The sequence below is a fragment of the Colias eurytheme genome, chromosome 12 (assembly GCF_061535395.1).
Source record: "Colias eurytheme isolate Ceu_HAF_F1 chromosome 12, ilColEury1 Martin Lab GWU primary, whole genome shotgun sequence".
In the NCBI taxonomy this organism is placed as follows: Eukaryota; Metazoa; Arthropoda; class Insecta; order Lepidoptera; family Pieridae; genus Colias; species Colias eurytheme.
The window spans coordinates 7,248,778-7,272,661 of record NC_142991.1 but is presented as its reverse complement, the minus strand read 5'-3'; the positions used below and the strand labels follow the sequence as shown (position 1 = coordinate 7,272,661).

The following is a 23,884-nucleotide window of genomic DNA, read 5'->3' as shown; positions in this document are numbered from 1 at the left end:
ATTAGAGAATAGTTACTTCTACGACCAACAGGAGAGGAGCCACGGGGGTGAAACCGCGCGGAGCGGCTAGTAAAATATAAAAGTAAATAGTTATGTTTGCTCTACATGATATAACAGATAATATACGTATGGTTAAAGTGTAATTTACATAAATGAATCAATAAATTCTCTCGAGTCCCTTTAGTAGGTACTTTCAATAATAAAAAAATATCCATGTAGTGCTAACTGCTAGTTTATTTGATAAGCTTCCAAAGAAAAATATAAGTACATTACAAATTGTAAGAAAATATATAAGTACATAACAATATATTTACTTTCCTTATAATAAATAAAAATCATAAAGGCCCTTCTACGTAGTTCTACACTGTAGAACACGAGATAAAACAACAGATTACACTAAAGTAAATATTAACTACGTAAAAACGCACGTCGCATGAAATTCAATATGACCTTTGACCCGTATCTACGAATAATAATAAAAACAATATTTAACTATTGACTAAATCGCGATGTTAAACGAGTGTCGATAAGAAGGGCAAGTTCACTTGATATTTGAACTTGTTGCGCAAAATTTAGGTCACTGCCAGTTTCGTCTAGACGTTATCGATTATTATTAATGTTCGCGTATTAGTTTAACAACAAATTTATTTACACCTTTTAGATTGTCATTTACTTATCAATATTAGCATTCTATTTCAATATTTGAGCAACAAATTTTCATTTCCAAATCGAATTAAAAATTCAGCAACACAAATTAAAAACAAGGTCAATAACCAAATTTAGAAGTCGAAAATGTGTTAGTGCTTTTTATATCGTAAGTTGAAATGCATCAAGCAAATTTAGAAGCTGAAAAGAGAGCTTTTAAAGATATTTATCCGTAAGAATGTTTTAAAGCACAGATTATAGTTAAAATATAATGTACTGAATATTGTATTATAAACGACTTCTATTATACAACTGCAATACTGAACAAATTGTAAGTAATAAAGTTGAGATCGTAATCCATTGCGACAGCCAAATAATGAGCCTTTTATTTGCTATCTCGGCATATCATTGCAAAACAAATTCCAATGAATATGTAGATTTATCATTCGCAAACCAACCATTCACAGATTTAGATGTGTCTAGATAAATAACAAATGGACCTTCTATAACTAATCAATAACGTATGTAATTTGAAATATACCTATCAGTAATTTGAAAACTATGTTTAATCTATTTTAAAACCAGATAGACATAGACAGATTATTAACATAGTTATTAATGGTATTTGGTATCTATTATCGTCTGAAAAATAGGTTCAATCAGATTTCACAAAATATAATTATAAGGTATTGTTGATTATGAAAATTTTTCTTTATGTCTATTTCTTTTACACAAAATCAAGAATGATACAGAAAATATAATTTTATCATCAACCATTTTTAAAGGACTTTTACAGCAAAAGTTGATTGTATTACGTAAGTATATTACATAAATATTCGATCAGTTTGATAATAATACAACAACTGATATGTACCTACTGATCAATCTGACCAATTAACTTGTAGGTCGAAGTATTGTTACAATAAGCAATGTACCTACGTGATATGTCCGTTATTAAATTTATGCTTAACATGTTTACCCCTTTTATATATGTTTTTTTGTGTCTTTATCAATTAATTTCACCGAATTGTGAGCAATGCGGTGTTCCAGAGGGCCTAACCTAACGCATGTATTGATGGAATGTTCCCGTAATGCAGCCTACCGATTATCCGAGTGTAGCAACTTAATGAGGATTGAAAATAATACTTAGTTAAAAAAAACTAAAAAAACACGCTTTTAGGTCGGTTTTCTATAAAAAGCGTTTTTTTTTATTTTTTTTAACTATTATTTATTTTATCAAATTAGTGTATTGTCATCGGTCCTCAATAAATCTACAAAGTTTGAACGAAATCTGGCCATTTAAAGTGGGTCAAAATCGCGCCCAAAGAAGTCGGTTACAAACATACAGGTGAAGCTAATACTTATAAAGCGTGTAAAAATGGAAATTCAAATCAAAAGTGGAAATTATTTTGTTAATTACAAGAGAGAGACATAAATAACACTAGGTATCTATATTTCTTTCTTTCTTTAACGTTAATTTGGAATTTTTAAATACATATTATGAGAACTGAGAAGTAATACTAGTTACTATATACGTAGTAAGTATAGATACTTACATAAAACAATAAATCAAGGTTGAGGATATCACAATTAGAATAAAATAATAATAACAGTTGTGATAATTTCTAATTATCATTACCGTGTTTGACGGTCACTTGATAAAATAGTCAATTATTTGTTATTGGCGGATAATTATAGGAAAATTTTAGTTCACACATGTAATACATGTTGATGATGAATAATGCAAGAGGATTTTCTTGTGTAGGTATTATTTTCTGTTAAGAATAATCTTCTAATATGTACATATATCAAATTCTCGTGTCGCGGTGTTTTTAGTGAGACTTTCCGAAACGGATTTTTCTATTCTCATGAAATTTTGTGTGCATATCGGGTAATTTTTAAAGTGAAACTTTTATTACATCGTCTCAAACTTTTTGGTCTATGTAGCGCATGTCGCGTGTATCGCGGCTGCCGAGTAGGTATACCTACTCGGCAGCCGACCGTCACGCGACATGTGCTACACAAAGCAGTGTTCGGAACCGTTCGAACAGTTTCACTTTTACCGTGGTTTCATAAAACCACACAACATTTTTTATAAGTACCCCTAAGTGACAAGAGTAAGGCAGAACAACGTTTGCCGGGACCACAGGCCGGGACAGTAAGATAGACGAGACGAAAAAAATGGTAAGTCTGACAGGAAACTACTAGGTATAATTAATAAATTTTCAATACAACGAATTACAAAACATATAGGTAGGTAGATAATTATTAATTATTTTCTAATGTTGTATGATCCATAGTTTTCCGTTTATCTTCTAATCCAAGGAAAAAATGAAAATACCATTTAGTATAAGTACTGAATAAATACTAGATTTGATTGATAAAAAGTTACCTAACAGTAACCATCATTAGATTTTGATAAACGCGATTATGGAATTTATTTTGGATTATCTATAATCCCAACAATTTTTGATTATCTATAATTTGTTATCTAATAATTATTCTTTAATAGTATTTTGATTAATAACACTTTTCCAGATTTTTTAGTTTGGTCCCTTAGGCGATGTTCAAAAATTATTTAATTTTTGATTAAACTACGAGGTGCTTTAACCCTCCGATGAAGTAAATTCATAACTATTAAACTTATAAAAGTAGTACATAAAGGTAGTAGGTAAATAATTTGGAAAATCCAAAAGTGCACGCCTCATAATTTTTTTTTAATAAATATTTATTAATTATTATTTTTGTTTATTTAATAACAATTAAACCACATCGAATCAGACCCTGAAAAATGAAAGGGTTCTATTCCTGAGCATACTCAAGCGTAAGAGAAAAAAAAAGACTCGATTAGTAAAGTATTTCGGTCGCTATCGTGTTAACAAGAAAAAGGATCCGCACATACAGACACACGGACGTCCAAGACAGAACTTTTTTAAACTGTTTTTTAACTAGTTTAAATAACAAAAATGACATCAAAAATATCATGAACGTTAAAAATAGTGTTTTTTCTTAATATGTGTGTGTATGTATTATCTTACAAGTGCAATGTATGATACATAAAGACATTTTAAGTTTGAAAAATCAGATGTTTTGCGCGAAGTGACAGTAGTACCCACCTCAACGCTTCGCTTATGAGGCGTGCCATATACATGCTATTTATTTAAAACTCAAATTATCAAGTCAATTCCATAAATAGGCAATCATTGAGTTACATCCGGAGTGCAGTCCCTTTTTAACATGTACTCGAACCTAATGATTGTTTTGCAAAATGTTTAATTTAATTTCGCTACTAACAAGACTTAGTTTATGGGTAATTTAGTAAGAGACAAAATTAAATTAGCACATATATAGGTAGTAATTATTAGAACTAGTTTAAAACTGGTCGATGTACCGTTGTGTTTGATAAAACATTGAAACAGTTAATGCATTATGCATGTGTCTTGGATGCAATATGTTTAGAATAACGGTTGATTAATTAAAAATCTGTACTTAATATTATAAAGCTGAAGAGTTTGTTTGTTTGTTTGAACTCGCTAATCTCGGAAACTACTGGTCCGATTTTAAAAATTCTTTCGGTGTTAGATAGCACATTTATCGAGGAAGACTACAGGCTACAGGCTATAGATCATCACGCTACGACCAACAGGAGTGAAGCCACGGGGGTGAAACCGCGGAGAGCAGCTGCCGTATTTATTTATTATAGCTAAATAAATAAATACGGCAAAAAGAGGTATACCTTACTAATTCAATACATGGCATCTCACGCTTCAGCCATGTTTACCATCAAAATTGTAATAAAAAAAATATTCCCACAGCTAAATATTATGTTCATAAAAAACAACCAATTTCAATTTATTATCTTTTATAAATATTATCATACTATGTGGAAATTAGGCACTTTAAGTTATTAATCTACGGAAGTAGGCAATGAAAAAATAATACTAGAACAATATTCCCACATAAAGTTTTATTTGTTTCACTGTATAAGGTTGTAAATATTTCATCCGGTTCAAAAACTTACTAATTATAATATAAAGTAGTTTATATAAAAATAATACAATTATATGAATTCCTTCATTTAAATGTACATATTATACTTGAGTCAACATATTTGAATTATGTCACAACAAATTGAATTTTATGGCATTTTATAAATACTAAGTACATATAATAAATCTTCAATAAATTATGGATAAATAAAAAGATTCCAGTTTGTTTCAATTATGCGGCACAACCTTTGTAAATAAGGAATATTATACAGACTTGTTTATTATTGAATTAATTACAATAAAATACATACCCTATTGTAATTTATATACTTAAGTAACTAGCGGTCCGCCCCGGCTTCGCCTGTGGTACTTACGTTTTCTCTACATAAAAACCATCCTCGTACTTCAAGGAATATAATAAAAAAAGAATTATCGAAATCGGTTCAGCCGTTCTCGAGTTATGCGCTTACCAACACATTTTGCGATTCATTTATATTTATATAATACTAGCGGTCCGCCCCGGCTTCGCCCGTGGTACATATGAAAAATAGATGTTGGCCGATTCTCAGACTTACCCGATATGCACAGAAAATTTCATGAGAATCGGTCCACCCGTTTCGGAGGAGTATGCAGACTAACATTGTGACACGAGAATTTTATATATATATATATATAAGATTGTAGGTATCTCGCGAAGCAGATATCGCTTATTTAATAAAATATCTATGGAATATGGAATTCGATGCGAAAAGTAACTGTTTTAACAAATTGTTGTACCTATAAAATATTTGAAAGTATTTATGGGTGAATCCGCGGAGCACAACATAATTGAATTCAGGGTTTTTTTACATAGTTTTTAGGAGAAGTTCCATGTTCCTTCATTTACGAGTACCTAACTGTGATAAAATTTCCTTTGCGTGCTAGGTAGTTACTGATTATCCTATACAAATAAAGTCTTCGCATCTGTATGTCTGTCTTACTTTTTACCATAAGAATAAGGTGCATTAATGTAATTCCGGATGACGGGGTAAATGCATACGTAACTATATTGATTGATTAAACAAATATGAATAATATTGTTATCAAACCCTTTTATTTTGCGATGCCTTCACGATACCAAGTTATTATTTTGTGACGATATCACTACATAGTATAAAACAAAGTCGCTTTCTCTGTCCCTATGTCCCTTTGTATGCTTAAATCTTTAAAACTACGCAACGGATTTGTATGCGGTTTTTTTTAATAGATAAAGTGATTAAAGAGGAAGGTAGTTAGTATATAATTTATTAGGTTTTAGACAAAGCGGGCGAAGCCGCGGGCGGTAAGCTAGTTCACAATAAAACGATGCTCTGAAGTTGTATTCACAATTTTCCGAATTGCCCGACATCCGGAATTCCGCAATTGGAATAGGTATAGTGTAAAACCTTCATCACGAAGCTATTCCAGAAGAAGAAGAAATTTTTCCTTATCTTAACTGTATCTAAGCCTTAACAGCTTTTTAACCCACTTCAAAAAAAGGAGGAGGTTATATTACAACTACTAGTACAGTGTTATATTATTATCTGTGGACACAGAATAGTCCTTTGGGATATTATGATATATTATGTATTTAGATATAAGTTACATATTATGTAAAATTAAATTGTAATATTGACATGATTTCAAAAGAGCAACTAACTACCTATGGAGTTTCTTGTTAGACCGGGAGATACTGACACAAAATTTCGAGTCATTTGTAACAGGATGCCGGTTCTACAGGGGTCTTAGTACGCAATGATAAAAAGAAAAATGATGGTGTGATCGCTGGTATCGGTGGTTTAGTCGCGTGGGCGTTAGCCGAACTCGTCGGAAAAATAGCGAAAGTCAAACGATTTGTAACACAAAAATTTTAGTATTTACCGATAGCCCATAAAAAAGAAGTAGGCGGTAGTGTCAAGCCATACTTTTCCGGTGTGACTTACAGCCCGCCATACCGACGCGAATATGTTGATTTAAATAAAACAATTATTCAACCATTTGTACCAGGCTAACTTTTGCACAGGTAACCATCGTAGTGCAGCCATTTACGAAAATCGCTATGCCATACTTTTCGGACGATTCCAAATGGTCGCCATACCGCCGAAAAACTGCAAAAAAAATTTATTTCGCCAAACTTTTTGTACCAGTATTGCATTTGGATTTTTGGAGAGTATTTGATAAAATGTGACCATTATTATATTTGCCATACTTCTAGTAGGGGGAAAAAGTGCTGTCATACTTGAAAAATTAATTTAGTATTAATTTATATAAGTGAAGATTTCCAACACCTAGATCTTTGAAATTTTGCATTTATATTCTTTGATCCTCAAACTTCCAGGAAAAATAAGTGCCATACTGTTACAAATCGTTTGCCTTTCGCTATTTTCCGACGAGTTCGACTAACGCCCACGCGACTAAGCCGCCGGTACCAGCGTTCACACTATCATTTTTCTTTTTGTCATTGCGTACTAAGAACCCTGTAGAACCGCCATCCTGTTACAAATGACTCGAAATTTTGTGTCAGTATCTCCCGGTCTATGTTGGTTCTTCTCCGCAGATACCTACTGCTTTCCGAATCGGTGGCAATTGTTAAAAATATGTAATGACGATTCGAAAGTGCTTCTAAAAAAAGTCTTCTAATCTTCTTATATAACACTCACCGGCACGGAATCTTGGCCACTTACAAATTTGCCGATAAAAAAAGTTTGAAGTGTTTTTCACGATTTTTTTGTATGCAGATATGTTAACATATTATTTGTTTAACTTTATGGTAAGAAATCATTAAGTTTGAGAATAATATTTTACCACTTTTTAAGAGTTACTCGAAATTTGTGATTTGTGCGGTTAAGCCGAAGTTACGAATTGTTCGTTTAAAACTTTTTTCGATATCGTTTATGTCGTTTTAAGATATTGTTATTGTTGTACTGTAGTCAATGATCATAACAAACAATAAAAAATGCCGTTAACATCTGAACAACCTGCTCAGGCCATCACAATGTTAGACCAATGACTGCCGCAGCGTAAAGTACCTAATGTTCAGTACGTACCACGTTCAGCGGTGCATTATGCATGGAGAAGATACCAGGAGACTGGTAGCTACACGTGCAGACCAGGAAATGAAGGTATGAGGTGCACATCAGCTCGAGAAGACCCGTTTATTGTTCAAGAGATACTCAGAAATGGCTTTCTGACAGTTTTTGAGATACACCACCGGCTCTAAAACACCAGGATAATAAATGTGAGTGAGCAATCGGTGAGAAGACTAATGAAGGAAGTTATTTTGAAGGTTTGCAGACCAGCACACCGTCCAGAACTCCTCAGACATCACAGAGAAGCACGTCTTCGTTTTGCACGAGAACATGAAAACTGGACCCACAGCCAGTGCGCTCGTGAGGTGTTCACAGATGACTGCTAAGGCACTTTACGAGCTTCTGATAGCCAAGAGTCAGTATAGAGGAGACGAGAAGAGAGGTTTTCACCCATCACCACACTCAAACTGCGATTTTTCATGGAGGGTCAATAATGGTATGGGGAGGTATAAGTTCCGATGCTCGCACGGAGTTAGTTATCGTAGATAATGCCTTAAATTTGATCTGGTACATTGAGGAAATTCTCCAGGAACATGTTCAGCCCTATTACAGGTTTATCAGTGAAGAAAATTTGCTACTAATACACTATAACGCACGTCCGCGTGTCGTACGATGCGTATAAGAGTACCTTCAAGAGGTTATTATTGAAAAATTGGAGTGGCCAGCTCGTAGCCCGGATCTTAATCCAATAGAACACATCTGAGACATGCTTAAAAGAAACATTAAGTTCGATTCCAACCCAGCACCAATGTTAGATAAGCTTAGAAATACAGCTGGGGCCGTTTGGTACACTATAGCTCAAGTGGACATCAAAAATGTCTTCTAGAGTATGCCAGGCTGGATGCAAACAGTGTTTAAGGAAAGAGAAGGAAACACCCTATATTAAAAGGTTCAATTTTTTTTATGGAAACGTTCTTTTTAATTTTTGTGCATTTTTTTAAGAAATCATTTAAATTTCACAGGAAAAGCGTAAATTCTTGTTTAATTCATATCTACGCGGTAGTACTTCTTATAAACTTCCAATTATTACTAAAAGTTAGTAAAAACATTAAAGTAACTAGTTTTGATTAAATTTTTATTGAATTTTGTAGTAGAAAAGAAATAGTGTTATTTTACCCAAAAATTTGCAGTGGCCAAGATTCCGTGCCGGTGAGGTATAAAAATGAATCGCAGAATGTGTTGGTAAGCGCATAACTCGAGAACGGCTGAACCGATTTCGATAATTCTTTTTTTATTATATTCCTTGAAGTACGAGGATGGTTTTTATGTAGAGAAAACGTAAATATGTACCACGGGCGAAGCCGGGGCGGACCGCTAGTTGAATAAATAAATGTTTGAGTTTGAGTATGAGTTTGAATTTTGTGTTACAACTAATAGCAGTTTCTAGTTCTCTAAAGATTAAAATCTCAATTACAATGACCTTCTTTACTGACTACATGATGGATCGGTCAAACAGTTTTGATTCAGCAGATTTTAAAGTCAGTCAATCAATGAAATAGATTCAAATTTCAAATCTATTCATTAATACGATAATACTTAACTCAAATGAATATCTGAATATATTTTATATACATATGCAGTGATATTTTCAACAATATTGTATAAAACGTAGTAAATTAAAAAAAATAATTGAGATTCGCCCAACATAATTTATACTAATATTATAAAGCGTTTGTTTGTTTGTTTGTTTGAACCCGCTAATCTCGGGAACTACTGGTCCGATTTAAAAATTCTTTCGGTGTTATATAGCTCATTTATCGAGGAAGGCTATAGGCTATATAACATCACGCTACGATCAACAAGAGAGGAGCCACGGGGGTAAAACCGCGCGGAGCAGCTAGTAATTAATAATACTTAATGCAAATTCGTAATTAAATGCATATTTTATGTCTTTTACTAATTTATTTTTAACTAAGGCGGACCCTAGATTTATTACTAAACTACTATAAAAACTAATACGAAGATCTCAAATATTGATTACATTGATTAAATACATTGTTAAAAAAATAACCACTATTTTAAAGAATTTCCTATACGTATGTCTATCGTTTTTCTAACTTGTCGGGGATTTCGTTTCATATACTTGTATCTCATAGAAAATGCAAGACACCAACATCTTAGTCATTTAGTTGTTTTCTAGAATTAATAAATATGCAATGAACGTATATAAAAAGCGTGTCATTCTTGATTTATTGTTAAATAATAATCAATATGTATGTTTCCCGCTCACACCGGTCAAAACTGCATTTATATTTTCAATTTTACCATATTAAATCTCCGCGTATTGCACTTGATACAAAAATTAAAGCTGCAGGCCATAAATTAGGGACCTACTTCAAATTATCATAAGCAAAATATAAAAGTGACCAAAATATCTTAATTAGAGCAAAAACCGCTTAATTTACTTACAGATAGATAGAGATTACTTGTATTTTTTATCTTCTGAATAAAATATTATTATCAATTTAAGTATAGATATAACATTTTAATTAGTATTATTATAATATTCATATAGTAAATCGCAACATAATATTAAAAAGTTCTTACCAAATTATGATATGAATTTAGGATCTAAATTAAATTTAAAATACATGAATGCCTTAAATGTATCAACACATTAAAATTATTGGCCATTAAATTAATCGTACCACATTTTTAAAAAGTGACATAATAAATTTTAATTCAATTAAAACTGTAAGATCATAGATAACTTCGTAACTACGACTTAAATTTATATGATTCGCACATAATATGGAAATCTCAAAACTTAACAAAACTACATAATAATTTATGATGGAAATAAAAAGCTTAAACCTTTAAACCTGTTAATAAAGCCTAATTAATAATTAAATGATACAGTTACGTCGGTAGAAAAAATGACGCACCTCATGTATGAGTGAACGATTGTATTGTTTTTACAATATGTCTTTTATAGTCTATCTATACACTAATAAGTACTAAACAAAAATAAAGCACATTTCAGAACCCTAAGGGTGCTTTTCCACCAATAATGTGAGGGGATGTGTAGCGAGGAATGTGTTTGTAAATAACCAATCATAACACTTCAAACTAAATGACGCGATTTGATTGGTTATTTATAAACACATTCCTCGCCACACATCCTCGCACATTATTGGTAGAAAAGCACCCTAAAGCTCTGAACCGAAACGCTCTTGGATCCGTAAACTACGTCATTCAACAAAAGCCAAAGCCTTATTGGGCATGCCTTTCACTTTAAACATTTAATAACTCGTCATACTATTGATAAGTATTTGTTAAAGAGAATTAAAACCCGGACATTATTGAATAAGGATACCGATTCGCGGAAGTATCAGCTCATTCCTGAATATGGAGTTTAATATGAAAATTGGCAAAATATGTTTAATTAACGCGTGATTAAAGGACCGGTTTACACTAATAATGACCGTCAACTATTTTTGCATAAATGAATAATGAAATTTATAACTACATTAAAGTAACAACGTCAATAGTTATATTAATAGGTATCAACTATACCTAAAGTGAGTAATGTTGGATATCTAAATATGTAGATACGAATTGCTCATTAGCAGCTGAAAGGTTTTTATCAATTTTCGAGAAGTTAAATTTTCTTTTATTTTCCCAGAAAATTTTTGTTGGGCCACACTACATTCGTAAATAATTTTTTCCTATGTTTTTTAGAATATCAAACAGAGGTTCCATAAAATGTATGTAAATGGTCGTAATTTATTTAAGTCTTTAACTTCAGTTAAATTAAACCTAAAATTTCATAAATCTGTAACAACATTAACTGTAATAACATAATCTGTTTGAACATGGTTTGAACATTAATGGTGTCGAAATACATGTGAGTTCATCTCACATTAAAAAGAAACTCATGATAACGGTGTTGCGACTTTTATAAGAACTTTTTTGCTTCACATTCAATTTGAGCAACATTTAATAACTATTATACCTATATAGTTTGGTGTTCGTCACGACTATTCCATCATCCATCTTAATATAGTTACATAGAATTTTCAAAAACGCAAATTAAATTAACAATGTATATGAATACGCAAAAAACGCGCTATTCTTTTAAGTTTATTTATTTCAATTATGGCACTATTTTTTGTCCCGACTTCGATATAATAGTATAATAATAGACATCCTTATATCAGATTTTAACCGTTTATTCGAAACTATGTTTTCCTGTTTCAAAATAGCATCATTTTATCTAAATATAGTATGGTGGGTTTTTAGTAATATTGGCTAAAAATAGATATAATATTTCTACAAAAAATAGTCTGTTGAACTTTTAATCGAATTTAAATATAAATAGCGAAGATTAATAGTTAAGCGGCTTTTTGTTAGTAATGGATTTATGACTTCTATTTTTAGATCATATAATATTATTTAAATACCTAGTTTCTATATGTAACAAAAAACTGACGTTAAACGACAAAACATTATATATTAGGTAATAAAAGTATGTAGGTATCTAATAATAACCAAAAATTTTACACGAGTGTTATATATAATGTAATAGAAATAATAGGTAAGCAGGTACCACAGATTAGCAAAATAGCTGCAGTACGTTCAATTAAATTTCAAATTTGACGACCTTCAGCGTTTCGTGATGACAATATTTTTTTTATAAATTTATGAATTTATATTTCAAAAAAATATACCCATTTTGGAAACGCTCTTGTTGTTTGAGTTCAAGTCAGTTTCTACAGTTTCTTACATAAAATATTAGAAAAATCAATCACGCTTATCTATCAATTTAAGTAGGTACTTATAGTAAAACGTGTATATTTATTTTTCACTAAAAATAAAGAAGAACTTGATTACACACTTAAAAAGCGACTTTCATAAAAATCAGCTTTCAGTACTTTATGTGAAAGTAGGTTACCTTGGTTTGTTGCAATTTTTTGCACTTTTTGTCGCCACTTCAAGCGGACTGATCATTGACCCAGCCTCTTTTGGTAAGAACCTTAGAAATCGAATATTTTATACCGACTTTATTTTTAAATCGTATTTTATTCTGTGTGTATTAAAATAACCAGAAACTCTACCTACCTTTTTATATTATAAAATTATATTATACATCATAAATATTATACCAATAAAATGAATGACCACGTTTTTATGTACAACTAGCGGTCCGCCCCGGCTTCGCCCGTGGTACATGTTTACGTTTTCTCTACGTAAGAACCATCCTCGTACTTCAAGGAATATAGTAAAAAAATAATTATCGAAATCGGCTCAGCCGTTCTCGAGTTATGCGCTTACCAACACATTTTGCGATTCATTTTTATATATGTACAATACTTAGGAACAAAAATTTTGAATTTAGAGTGGTAAATAAAAAGAAAAAGATCTTCACTTGAATTACGATTAGCAAGCTGCATAAATTATTTAATTCTGTTACTGTTAAAATTCAAAATACTTAGATATTATTAAAATACCTACTTATGTGCTGAGAATGTACCCACCGTCCTATTGTAGAAATAAAAATTCGAAGCTCAAACAAGATTATTCCGAACCAATACAGTCATCAAGGAAATCCGGCGATACTCAATATTTCTACGAAATTATACATAAGATATATAACATAATAATAATAATATACTCCGCTTATATAAAATAAAATTTATAAGAAACTAGAGGTCCGCCCCGGCTTCGCCCGTGGTAGATATTTCGCAATAAAATGTAGCCTATGTCCATTCTCGGGTATCAAAATATCTCCATACCAAATTTCATGCAAATTGGTTCAGTAGTTTAGGCGTGATTGAGTAACAGACAGACAGACAGAGTTACTTTCGCATTTATAATATTAGTATGGATTTGTCGCTCTAGCCACGAACCACAAACACAAATCCTCAAAACATTTAGGTATTTATAGAATAGCTTTTTTAGAGTGGATTAAATAAATCTGCTCGTGATTGTGGCTCTATCGCTCGTTTCAAATAATCGCAAAAATGGAGTTATCGCTTGTTAGCGATCTCTGCCAGGCCACCTTTGGAATTTGGATAGTATATGTCTTATGAATTATAATTGCATAGTTAAATTGTAATAATTAAAAATATTACAAAAATGCAAGCCCATTGCCCGTTTTACAAAGACACGTAAACGTAATATAAAAAGAGAAGTCATACTAAAATTGTAATATTGATTTTATTGAAATTGGTTTGGATGTTCATATTGGCATGCTAACTATATCATTATAATATTATTATGTTGGTTCAAATGACTGGCTCTAATTTGGTATGACAAATTCTGTAGTAGATAATAGGTGTGATGCACATCTTTACATTAGCAAATATACCTAGGTATGTATTTGAATTTGATTTTTGATTTATTGTTTATTGCTCTGTAAAATAGAATGTAATGCTAATCCGCACTTGGCCAGCTTGGTGGATTATAGACTGACCCCCTCATAGGAGGCCCGTGTCCCAGCAGTGGGAACGTAGGTACATGGAGTTCATTCGGCTGATGATAATAATGATTAATGATGATGATGATGATGAAAATAGAGATAGAAAGCGTTTATATGAATAAAACAAAGTTTATGTAGGTTATAGTAACAAAAAGTATGCCGTGACCAATAACAATAAAAACAACACCAATGTGCAAATTGCGTAAAACAAATAACACTTTTCCCAAAATTGTATTTTACCGTAACAATGACATACTTTTTCTTCTTTGGGTTTAAAATAATTTTGTTTATGTTTTGAATATTACAAATATGGAATTTAACTTATAACTTACAAGTACACAGAATAAACGATGTAGTTAAATACCTAAGGAATTTCACGTTATGATAGTAGCATGTATTATGTAGGTGTATGTTATTATATTTATATGTATATGTAATTTGAAACACGTCTTAACTAATTATATAACCTTAGAATTCCCTTTTATTACAAAAAAATGAGAAAACGTATTTTACCCGACCCCGATGTTCCCCAAAAGACGGAGGTTTTCTATACATTAACAGTTTTAAGGTAATAATAACAAATAATTTTCAATACAAAAAATGTCTTACCTCTCAAAATCCGGCTATGTACTGTGTACGTCAGATTTCTAAACTCCAGATCCATTTTTATCCGGCTGAAACAATGATAGAATAGATATTATTAATAATTTATTTAATAACAATTTGTATTTCTTATTTTTAAATATTCACACAAGATTGCACCTTATATTTTATTTTATTTATATGACCAATGTAACACAAGTTTTAAATATTTTAAAAGTATGTTTTAAACGTCAGTTTTCAAAAAGTATTACTTTAAAAATAAATTATACTCGCACAAACCAAACGCAAGAAAACATTATTCACATTTTTTTGTAAAATTATTCAAAAAAAAATGAGTAACAAAGAACTTGAACAACCGCATCCTACAGAACAATGGACCGAACTCAAATGAAGAAATTTAAATAAATTATTAAATACAGTACATAATAATAACATAAATTGGTTGTTCTCAGTAAAATATCACATTTAAAAAGTAGTAAAGCCATAAGAGATGTCTTTATCGACAATAATTACACATACATATGTCATTCCGATGAAAAAGACCAATGAATAGCTGTTATTACAATTAAATTATAGCATACAGTTACAATAACCGACAACTTAAAAGGAATTGATTGGTTTTAACAAGAAAAGATGCAAAATATAATAATAGTACTATGCAAATCTCATGAAATAGCATGAAAAATTCGGTAGATACTTATTCATATTGCAAGCATACTCATTAGATCTTTTATTAAAATATGATTATATTATTTTACAAAATATACCTACGTACTTATGCGTATTTTAATAAAGATTCAAAATCAAACCAGTTTTCAGTGGACATTTCAAAATCTATTGCATTAAATTAAAAATAAAACAGTTCCGATAAAATAAAATGTGCTAACAAAATTCGATACGGAGATTATTAATAGATTTGAAATTATCGCAGCTTATAAGGAAATATAAAAATGCCACTTCATGCTATTAATTCTTTGAACTGCAAGTTTTCATTATGATTAAAATTATCAAAGATTGAGTGAGGTAATAAAACTTTGGTCCACTGGTTTTTAGGTAAGAATACACCTAATGTAATTATTTATGTTTTGTTTTTGATTTTTTTTAGTACATTATGTGTTTTAAAATAATAATAATAGATACATGTAATATGTTCTTACTAATATCTGTGCTAAATGCTAATATCATCTTAATTCTTAACTCTCGAACATTCTCGATTGAACATAAATGAATTCATCTCACAATTAAAATATCATTACTCGGATTATATTTTAAGGTAGGTTTTTAATCTCAACTCAAACCTTCATTAATTACCCTAAACTCAACGAACTTGACCGAAGAATATTATGTGAACATATTTTTTGCAGTGATGAATCATCGACGTATATTCATAATAAGTAATTTATTAGAGAAATAAACGCCGTTGTATAATAATTATAAGTAACATTAATTTTACAAATTATGTAATTACATGGTTCGTTGCGTTAAAAATTCAAGGCGGTTTTCTCGATCTTTTCTTTTACATATATAAATGATACAAATTAATGCAAATTTAAGACGTGTTAGTGGGCAACTACGATGCACTTTACGAAAAAGTTAACAATATAAAGTTAGTCTGCCCATACTTTCCCAGCATGCAAGTAGATAGCGCTCAAATCTCAACATAAGTCTACATCTCTACATTGAGAAAAATACGCTTTAACTGATTTTGATCCAATTTCATGTACAGAAATAATATAATTCCATATTAGAGAGGCAATTTTAATTTCGTTCAAAAAAACAAAACACGCAATAAATGTCCTTACAACAATCGTACGAACGTTTAATTTAGCGTGAAATAATTTAGCAATCTGACCTTATTAATAAAACGCGTATAAACACCGCTTCGTGGTTCAATAACGAACATTGCACTCATATTACTAAATATTTTATTGCATATTTATTAAATTTTAAACATTTTTGTGCGTAAAAGAAAGTCAGAAACCACGGTCGTTATTTTGCAACCGTACCTATGTATAATATTGCCGACTGATTAATAAAGTAAAACTAGGTGAATGACATTTATATAATAGTAAGATAAGAAACGTCTATGAAAATAAAACAATGGTACAGTTGTTTACATATTTCAGACGAAAAATGTAAATAATTATGAATACATTATGTACTCTACTTTGTTCTTGAAATATAATTCGATCTTCATAAGCAAGTTTTTATAATTGAATTAAATTGTAATGTTCTATTTATGTACTAAAATCTAACTTGGTTATTGAATGTTGAATATTGCAATATCCTAACAACATTGTGTTGAAAACTGTAGGGATGCAACCAAATAAAAGTGAAAATTATTTAACCTTTGAAATGTTGCAGATGGATTGAATTAGTACTTTACTATGTATCCTACCGTCAATTATACAATTTTTAAATTAATATTTTTAATATGTACATATTAATGTAAAAACGGAAATAAGTATTATAATTGATACAAATACCACAGCAAAAGTAAACGAATATAAAGATATAAACTGTACGTATCAAAAATAAATGAATGAATGAATGAATGAATGAATGAAAGCTTTATTGTACACACCAAAATAATGAAATAACATTAATTAAAATATACATAAATTGCACAATAGGCGACCTATTATGGCTACGGAGCCAAAAATATCAAGTATGTCTAAACTCTAAACAAAGGAATGGCAGATAATATTTTATAGAGATTAGAAGCTGTACCTTGGTTAGTTTCTCTACCGTTTACTTTCACTTACTACGTACTATATTTACACTTTCCACTTTTACCAGATTTATAAAGAGCACTGAGACTTATCTATTCTCATATTAGATATAGAACAATTTAAGAAAGTTACTATTTATTTATTATATACCTGGGTATAGACAGCATGGTGAGCGAATATTTTTTGGGGATAAAATCTATTATAAATAGGCCTGCCTATATCTAACGTTTTTGAAGGTATTTTGGATTTTTTTCATGACAATCACATTGATTTAAATTTTTATTTACACCGAAATAACTCACGAGCAACTTCTTACACGGGTAACCCGAAACAAAAACTAAGAGCTAAAACTCACTAAGTATAGATATAAACACGAATAAACATATTGCGAAAACAAATCGGTTTCAAGATTGCATTTCTAAATCTACAAGGTTACAACTAACAACTCAAAAATCCACACATTTTAAAAAAGTGAGTCAATAATTTAAATTTCATAATTTCGAATATTTTTTATTATTTTTAAATGCGACTTGAGAATGGTAAAATAAACAATTAATCTATACTAATATTATAAAGCTGTAACTGAAGAGTTTGTTTTTTAGTTGAATCAGGCGCGGTCCCAGGAGGGTGGTCACGGGGGACATGACCCCCCCCCCCAAAATCGTACTCGATAAAATAGAAAAAAATTCTTATACTGTACAAAATATAACAAAAACTGGTCAAGTGCGAATGGGAGTCACTCGCACACCGCACACCTATAAAAGTTCTGTTTAAAGCTGTTTTAAATCCCTTGTGATGTAGAAATTGGCATACTTTTACAGCCGCGTGACCCCCCCCCAAAATATCAGGCTAGGACCGCGCCTGAGTTGAATGCGCTAATTTCAGGAACTAAGGGTCCGTTTTGAAAAAGCTCTTTCAATGTTCGAATTATAGATTATAGATGGAAGGCTAGAAGCCTTATATTATAATCAAGCTAACAACAATAGAAGCCAATGCAAGTAAAACCGCGAGGCACAGCTAGTTCTAATATAATAACTCTGTACATTTCATTTGGCAATGACCTTAGTGCCTTTCACTGCCGTACTTGCTTTCTCTAGCCTCAAATACAATGCTTTTCTTTTGTCAATTTAACACAGACATAAAAACTATATTGCTTCCTAAATATATATGTATAAAAATGAAACCCGTTTTCCTTGGTCACGGCATCACGCGTGAACGGGAGGACTGATATCGATAATTATTTTTTTATTATATTCCTTGAGTACGAGGATGGTTCTTATGTAGAGAAAACTTAATTATGTACCATGGGCGAAGCCGGGGCGGACCGTTAGTGTATTTATATAATTTAATCATTTTACTTTTTGACAGTCCGATAAGCAGTACCTACATGTAGGATGTAGCCTGATAAAATCTGTCAGTTCGGATTTTCCACCCAGTTAAGCTTGTTGGATTTTAGCATAATACATGTTTAAACAATGAATATTTAGATTATATATTTCTATTCTTACTGTAGATATAATACTTAGATCTTATTCAAAATAGTTATAAAAAACCTTGTTCTCGATATAACACTTGTTAGGTTTTTTCACTAATCTCTTGTAGGTTTTTATAGGATTAGATTATGTTTTATATAGGATTTATAGTCGATTTTAATACTGTATATGAATAGAAAACTATAAAAATATTATTGGATGTTTTATACAAAATATTTAATGTATTTTTGTAAGATTGAAAAATATGTAACGTAATATGCAATTTTGAGAAAACGTATTGCTATTTAAAATTCACGCTTCGCGTTTCGTTCGCATGAAGACGGAACAATGTCTATCGAATGAGCTTTTAATTTTTAATTATACCAGCGTATAAAAATGTGATTATCATATCATGAAAGAACACGTGTAGAATTAAGCTTGCGGAAACATTTGCAAAAATATTAATAAGATTTTGCGGTTGCATTATTTAAATGTCATCAATCTTGACTTTAATAATGTAATTTAAAACCGCTTGTCTTATAGCTATCTAATCTTAGATCACGATAAAAAACGTACCTATACCTTATTCCTAAACCATTTTTGCGCACCCAATTAATACTATTTAATATTGATTATATCTACCACTATGTATATGATGTAAGAAAATTGTAACCGAATCGGTAAAATAATTCTATCAAATCGGAAAACCGACTTCCAGCGGGTCAATGTCGACTTTTCTTATTAGAAACAACTTTCTGAACCGGTACGTAATAAAAAAATGCCTTGGGCGGATGTCCTTCGGTAAAATTATACTTACTGAAAGTAGCACTAGCACATAATAATTAATATGTATTGATTCCTATTTGCACCGGAATTTCTACATAGCGACGATGGGTTAAAACTTAAAAGTATATAGGTATGTATAAAAAGAAATAAATATTAAATTAGTATTTGTAAGCTAACTCTTCTCTCACTAAGTGTATAGTAAATTAGTATTGAAATGCTTACAAAATATCCGAAACTCTTGCTTGCCAAAAATGTAGCACGAATCGCCTAGGGCCTCTAGGGCGATATTGCGAGTTTTCACCCGTTTAAAGGTGTAGGTACTTTTGGAATTATGCTTTTGTACCTACAACTAGAAACAAAATAATATTTCAAAAATCACAAAAATTGAAGTTTTGAATTCCTTTAGAATTTATTAATAAAAGATACAACATGAAACATGTTACACAAATGTTACAATAATTGATATAACATTCATACTTCGTGAACTAGACAATTAATTAGTCACGTCTATCGAATTAACAGGAAAAATTACAATTATAATAAAATTATATTCATTATTTCTGGCTAAGGGCCGATTTTTCAATGCTTGGATAAAACTTATCCGTCCAATAAAGTATTACACGATAATATGTATTAAAATGTCACGTAAACTGTCAAATACGGGCAATTAGAATACGTTTTTAAAATGGTAGTTTTATACATTATTCGACGAATAAGTTTTATCCAAGCATTGAAAAATCGGCCCTATGGATAATAATTTATAGATTATGCTTCTGTATGGCTTAGATTACAAAATAAAAGGCAGATGGAGCATGTCAATCGTCCGTCGCCCTTGTCAAAGAAAATACGAAATCAAAAACGAATACGTTCCTCCGCCAGTGCTATAGCGATTCTAGTGTCATGCAATACGTCAAAATGGGTTTGATATTTTAGTAAAAAAATACTGTCTTGTGATATTAAAACGCTGTAAAATTTGTTCTCGAAAACAAACAAAAAGATAAAGCATCGTTTTACAGGTTTTCTGTAGATTATTTGGCTTATTTAATTTTATATACAAATAATAATTTTACATATACGAAGGAATTCAAAACTTCAACGTATGCTGCCAGTATTTTGAAAATGAATTTGCCAATTTTAGGGGTAAAACGGTAAAATGGTTAAAAGATCTTCGGGGTAGTGCTTTTGGATTTTTCGATCGTGAATGTGATTATTTCTATAGTGCAATAAAGGTTCATGATCATTATTAGATTATTTTAATAAGCATTATACATTTTTTTGTTACTTTTTTAAAAAGCGTCATAGTCGTTTTCGCTCGCGATTTAATTCATGTGAACTTCATGATGGATATGATGAAAATAAAATGTCCCGCATTCTCGACTAAAAACTACCGCTATTCGCATTCATATGTTTTGAAAAATAAAAACTTTTTTTTAATGTATGTAATTTATTTAATCAAAAATTGAGTAAAATTATTTTGTCCATACATAATATTTAACTTTAGTAGATAGGCTTTATGTAACAAAATAATATTTACAATATTATAAAATAATATCATAAACCCGAATTTATATTAAAATTAAAATTAAAACATGACTGCTAATTTATGTAGCCTACGTCACTACCACCACTACCTTCATAATTCAGACGATTGCAATGACACCTCACAACTCAAAATGGATCCAACAGTTTATACAGCAGGGCGTGTCAAAGAAATATTATACAATATACATACATACACTCGAAAAACATAACCCTCTTTCTTCCGTAGTCGGGCAAAAATTTGGGAAATTTTTCAATATCTGGTAACATAACACGCACACAGAAGCACCGTGTTCGTACAGTGCAACGGCGAAATGACAGCACACATAGATTTATGGAAATGACGATAAATAATTCGGTTTAGTTCGGCAACGCTCCATCTGCCTTTTATTTTGTAATCTAAGCTGTATGGTTACTAAGCTATATGATTTAAATAACAATAAGGTGTTGGTTTTTTTTTGCGCTCTTCTTATTTGTAAAGCAAAATATAACATTCGAACAAAGAATTTCCACAGACAATGTAAAGAAACGTCTAGAAACTTAGCGCGTGTTTTATGGATATATTAATTACCCATTCTTGAGTAAAAAGCCAAGTATTTCTACACGTTTAAGTGAAACCATAATTGTTTTTACGCAGTCATTGTTTTACGCATTTATTGCATTGTTTCCAACTATTGTTTTAAGTTCAACATTGAAATGCAAATAAATGCATATTAATTAATAATTATTAAGTCACAATAACAGAGTTCGTTATTCTGATTGGTTGTGGACAGATACTAGTGCGTATTGTTTATGATAAAATTAAATACATGGCATAGGTGTGAAATAATAGAAATTGTATATTTTCCTAATAAGAAAAACAAGTTTGTAGTTATTACTTATTATCAATCTGTAGTTTCATTGTTTATTCTGCTAAGTTAACGTGTATGGTACATACCTACACTCATTATCAACAGAAGAAAATATAAATCAATAGTAGTTAATCATAAGATCTACCTATAACATACTAACAACAAAATGTTACAAAACCAAATCCTTCATTTGTTTTTTATAAACATCGCAATGATGCAACGTATTCCTTTAAATCTGTATATTTATATCCATTTTAAGCCATAATTCATTTTTAATTCATCAATCATTCAAAACCCTGAAGTATTAAACTTTTAACGAGTGCAGGCGAATAACGAACGTTCATTTCAACCTACATTTTTTGCGTCTTTTTCAATAAATTATTATGTATTTGGGCATAAAAACTAATAAGGCAAATGAGTACGAGATTGGCGTATGATATGTATTGGCGTATAAGTTGGACACGCAGAAACATCGTCGTCAGTTAATTGCAAATAGTACAAACATTACGCTAGTAGGTTAATGTAAGACGAATCCACCTTGCCACACATTGCCCACAGATAATAATATAATACCACTAGCTTTCCACGCGCGGCAGCGCCCGCTTTGACTAAATCCTAATAAATAATACTTAATTATATATCTAATAAAACCTTTCTCAAAAAACCACTCTATTAAAAAAGCCGCACCAAAATCCTTTGCGTAATTAAAAGATGAGATGTGAGATATTTAACCTTACGTAGGGACAAACAGACAACAAAAGCGACTTTGTCTTATACTATGTAGTGATACTGTACGATCACGCAGTCTAAGTACATCGGTCACTCCCACAACCATGGATCTTTCTCGAATATAGCACTTTCACAATCTACGGCAACACGGCCACGAATGTTGACAAAACTTGATTTCAAACTAATGAACGGCCTTGTGAACAATTTATGGATGATCATTATTATGTATTATGTAATAATGTGAATAAGCTTTCAAAGAAATGAGAACACTAGATTAATTCCGATATTAGTCACGAGCAATACATCCGTTTTTTTGCCGTATCCAGTTTGAAAAAAAAACTGTTAGTAAAGAAACAAATTGATTAATATTTTAATTAAATTCACCAACTCTAAACAAGAGCATAAAACTGTTCATGAGAAAATAAAACAAATTCAATTATAATGTGATTATTTTCACATCTAATTGTATTCAGTAAAATAGTTAATGCAAAACGGAATTACAAATTTCTGAAAATAGATAAATGATTAACCACCATAATATTATATTTACGTCAACCCTAGACGAATAAACATGGCCATCATCCATCATATTACTATAATAATTATTATTACTATCACGAATGAATGCCGGAATTAAGGCAATTTATCTCTTCAAGGGTTGGCTTTGAATTACGACTCTTTTATTATTTGTTATCATCAAGTCCTCTTATTAAAGAATTATTTCTTGTTCATAATTTATCAAATGTATAAAATTGTTCGCAACTCAAATTTAGTAAACCAATAATTGGTTTAAATACCACGAAGAAATTTATTAAAAAACGGCCTTAACACTTAAAGAGTACACGAGTATGATTTATGGGTTCAATAAAGTTGACAGCCTGATTTACATAATTACACCCGCGGAATTAAAAAAAACAAGTTGAATTTAATATCACATTATCTTACACTTATCGAATAAATTGAAAGATAATCCTCGTAGTTACATAGGTCTGAAATAAATCACTATTGGA

At 30.8% G+C, this 23,884-nt stretch overlaps 1 protein-coding gene across 1 annotated transcript in view; it reads right to left on the bottom strand.

The window, feature by feature from the left end:
• LOC149904147 (ATP-binding cassette sub-family G member 1) overlaps positions 1–23,884 on the bottom strand; it is a 69,617-nt gene that overhangs the window by 29,325 nt on the left and 16,408 nt on the right. The window contains exon 2 of the mRNA XM_090107820.1: positions 14,772–14,836. Within this exon, the coding sequence (XP_089963946.1) occupies positions 14,772–14,826 (55 nt within the window). The 5' untranslated portion in view covers positions 14,827–14,836. The remainder of the gene's footprint in view (positions 1–14,771; positions 14,837–23,884) is intronic.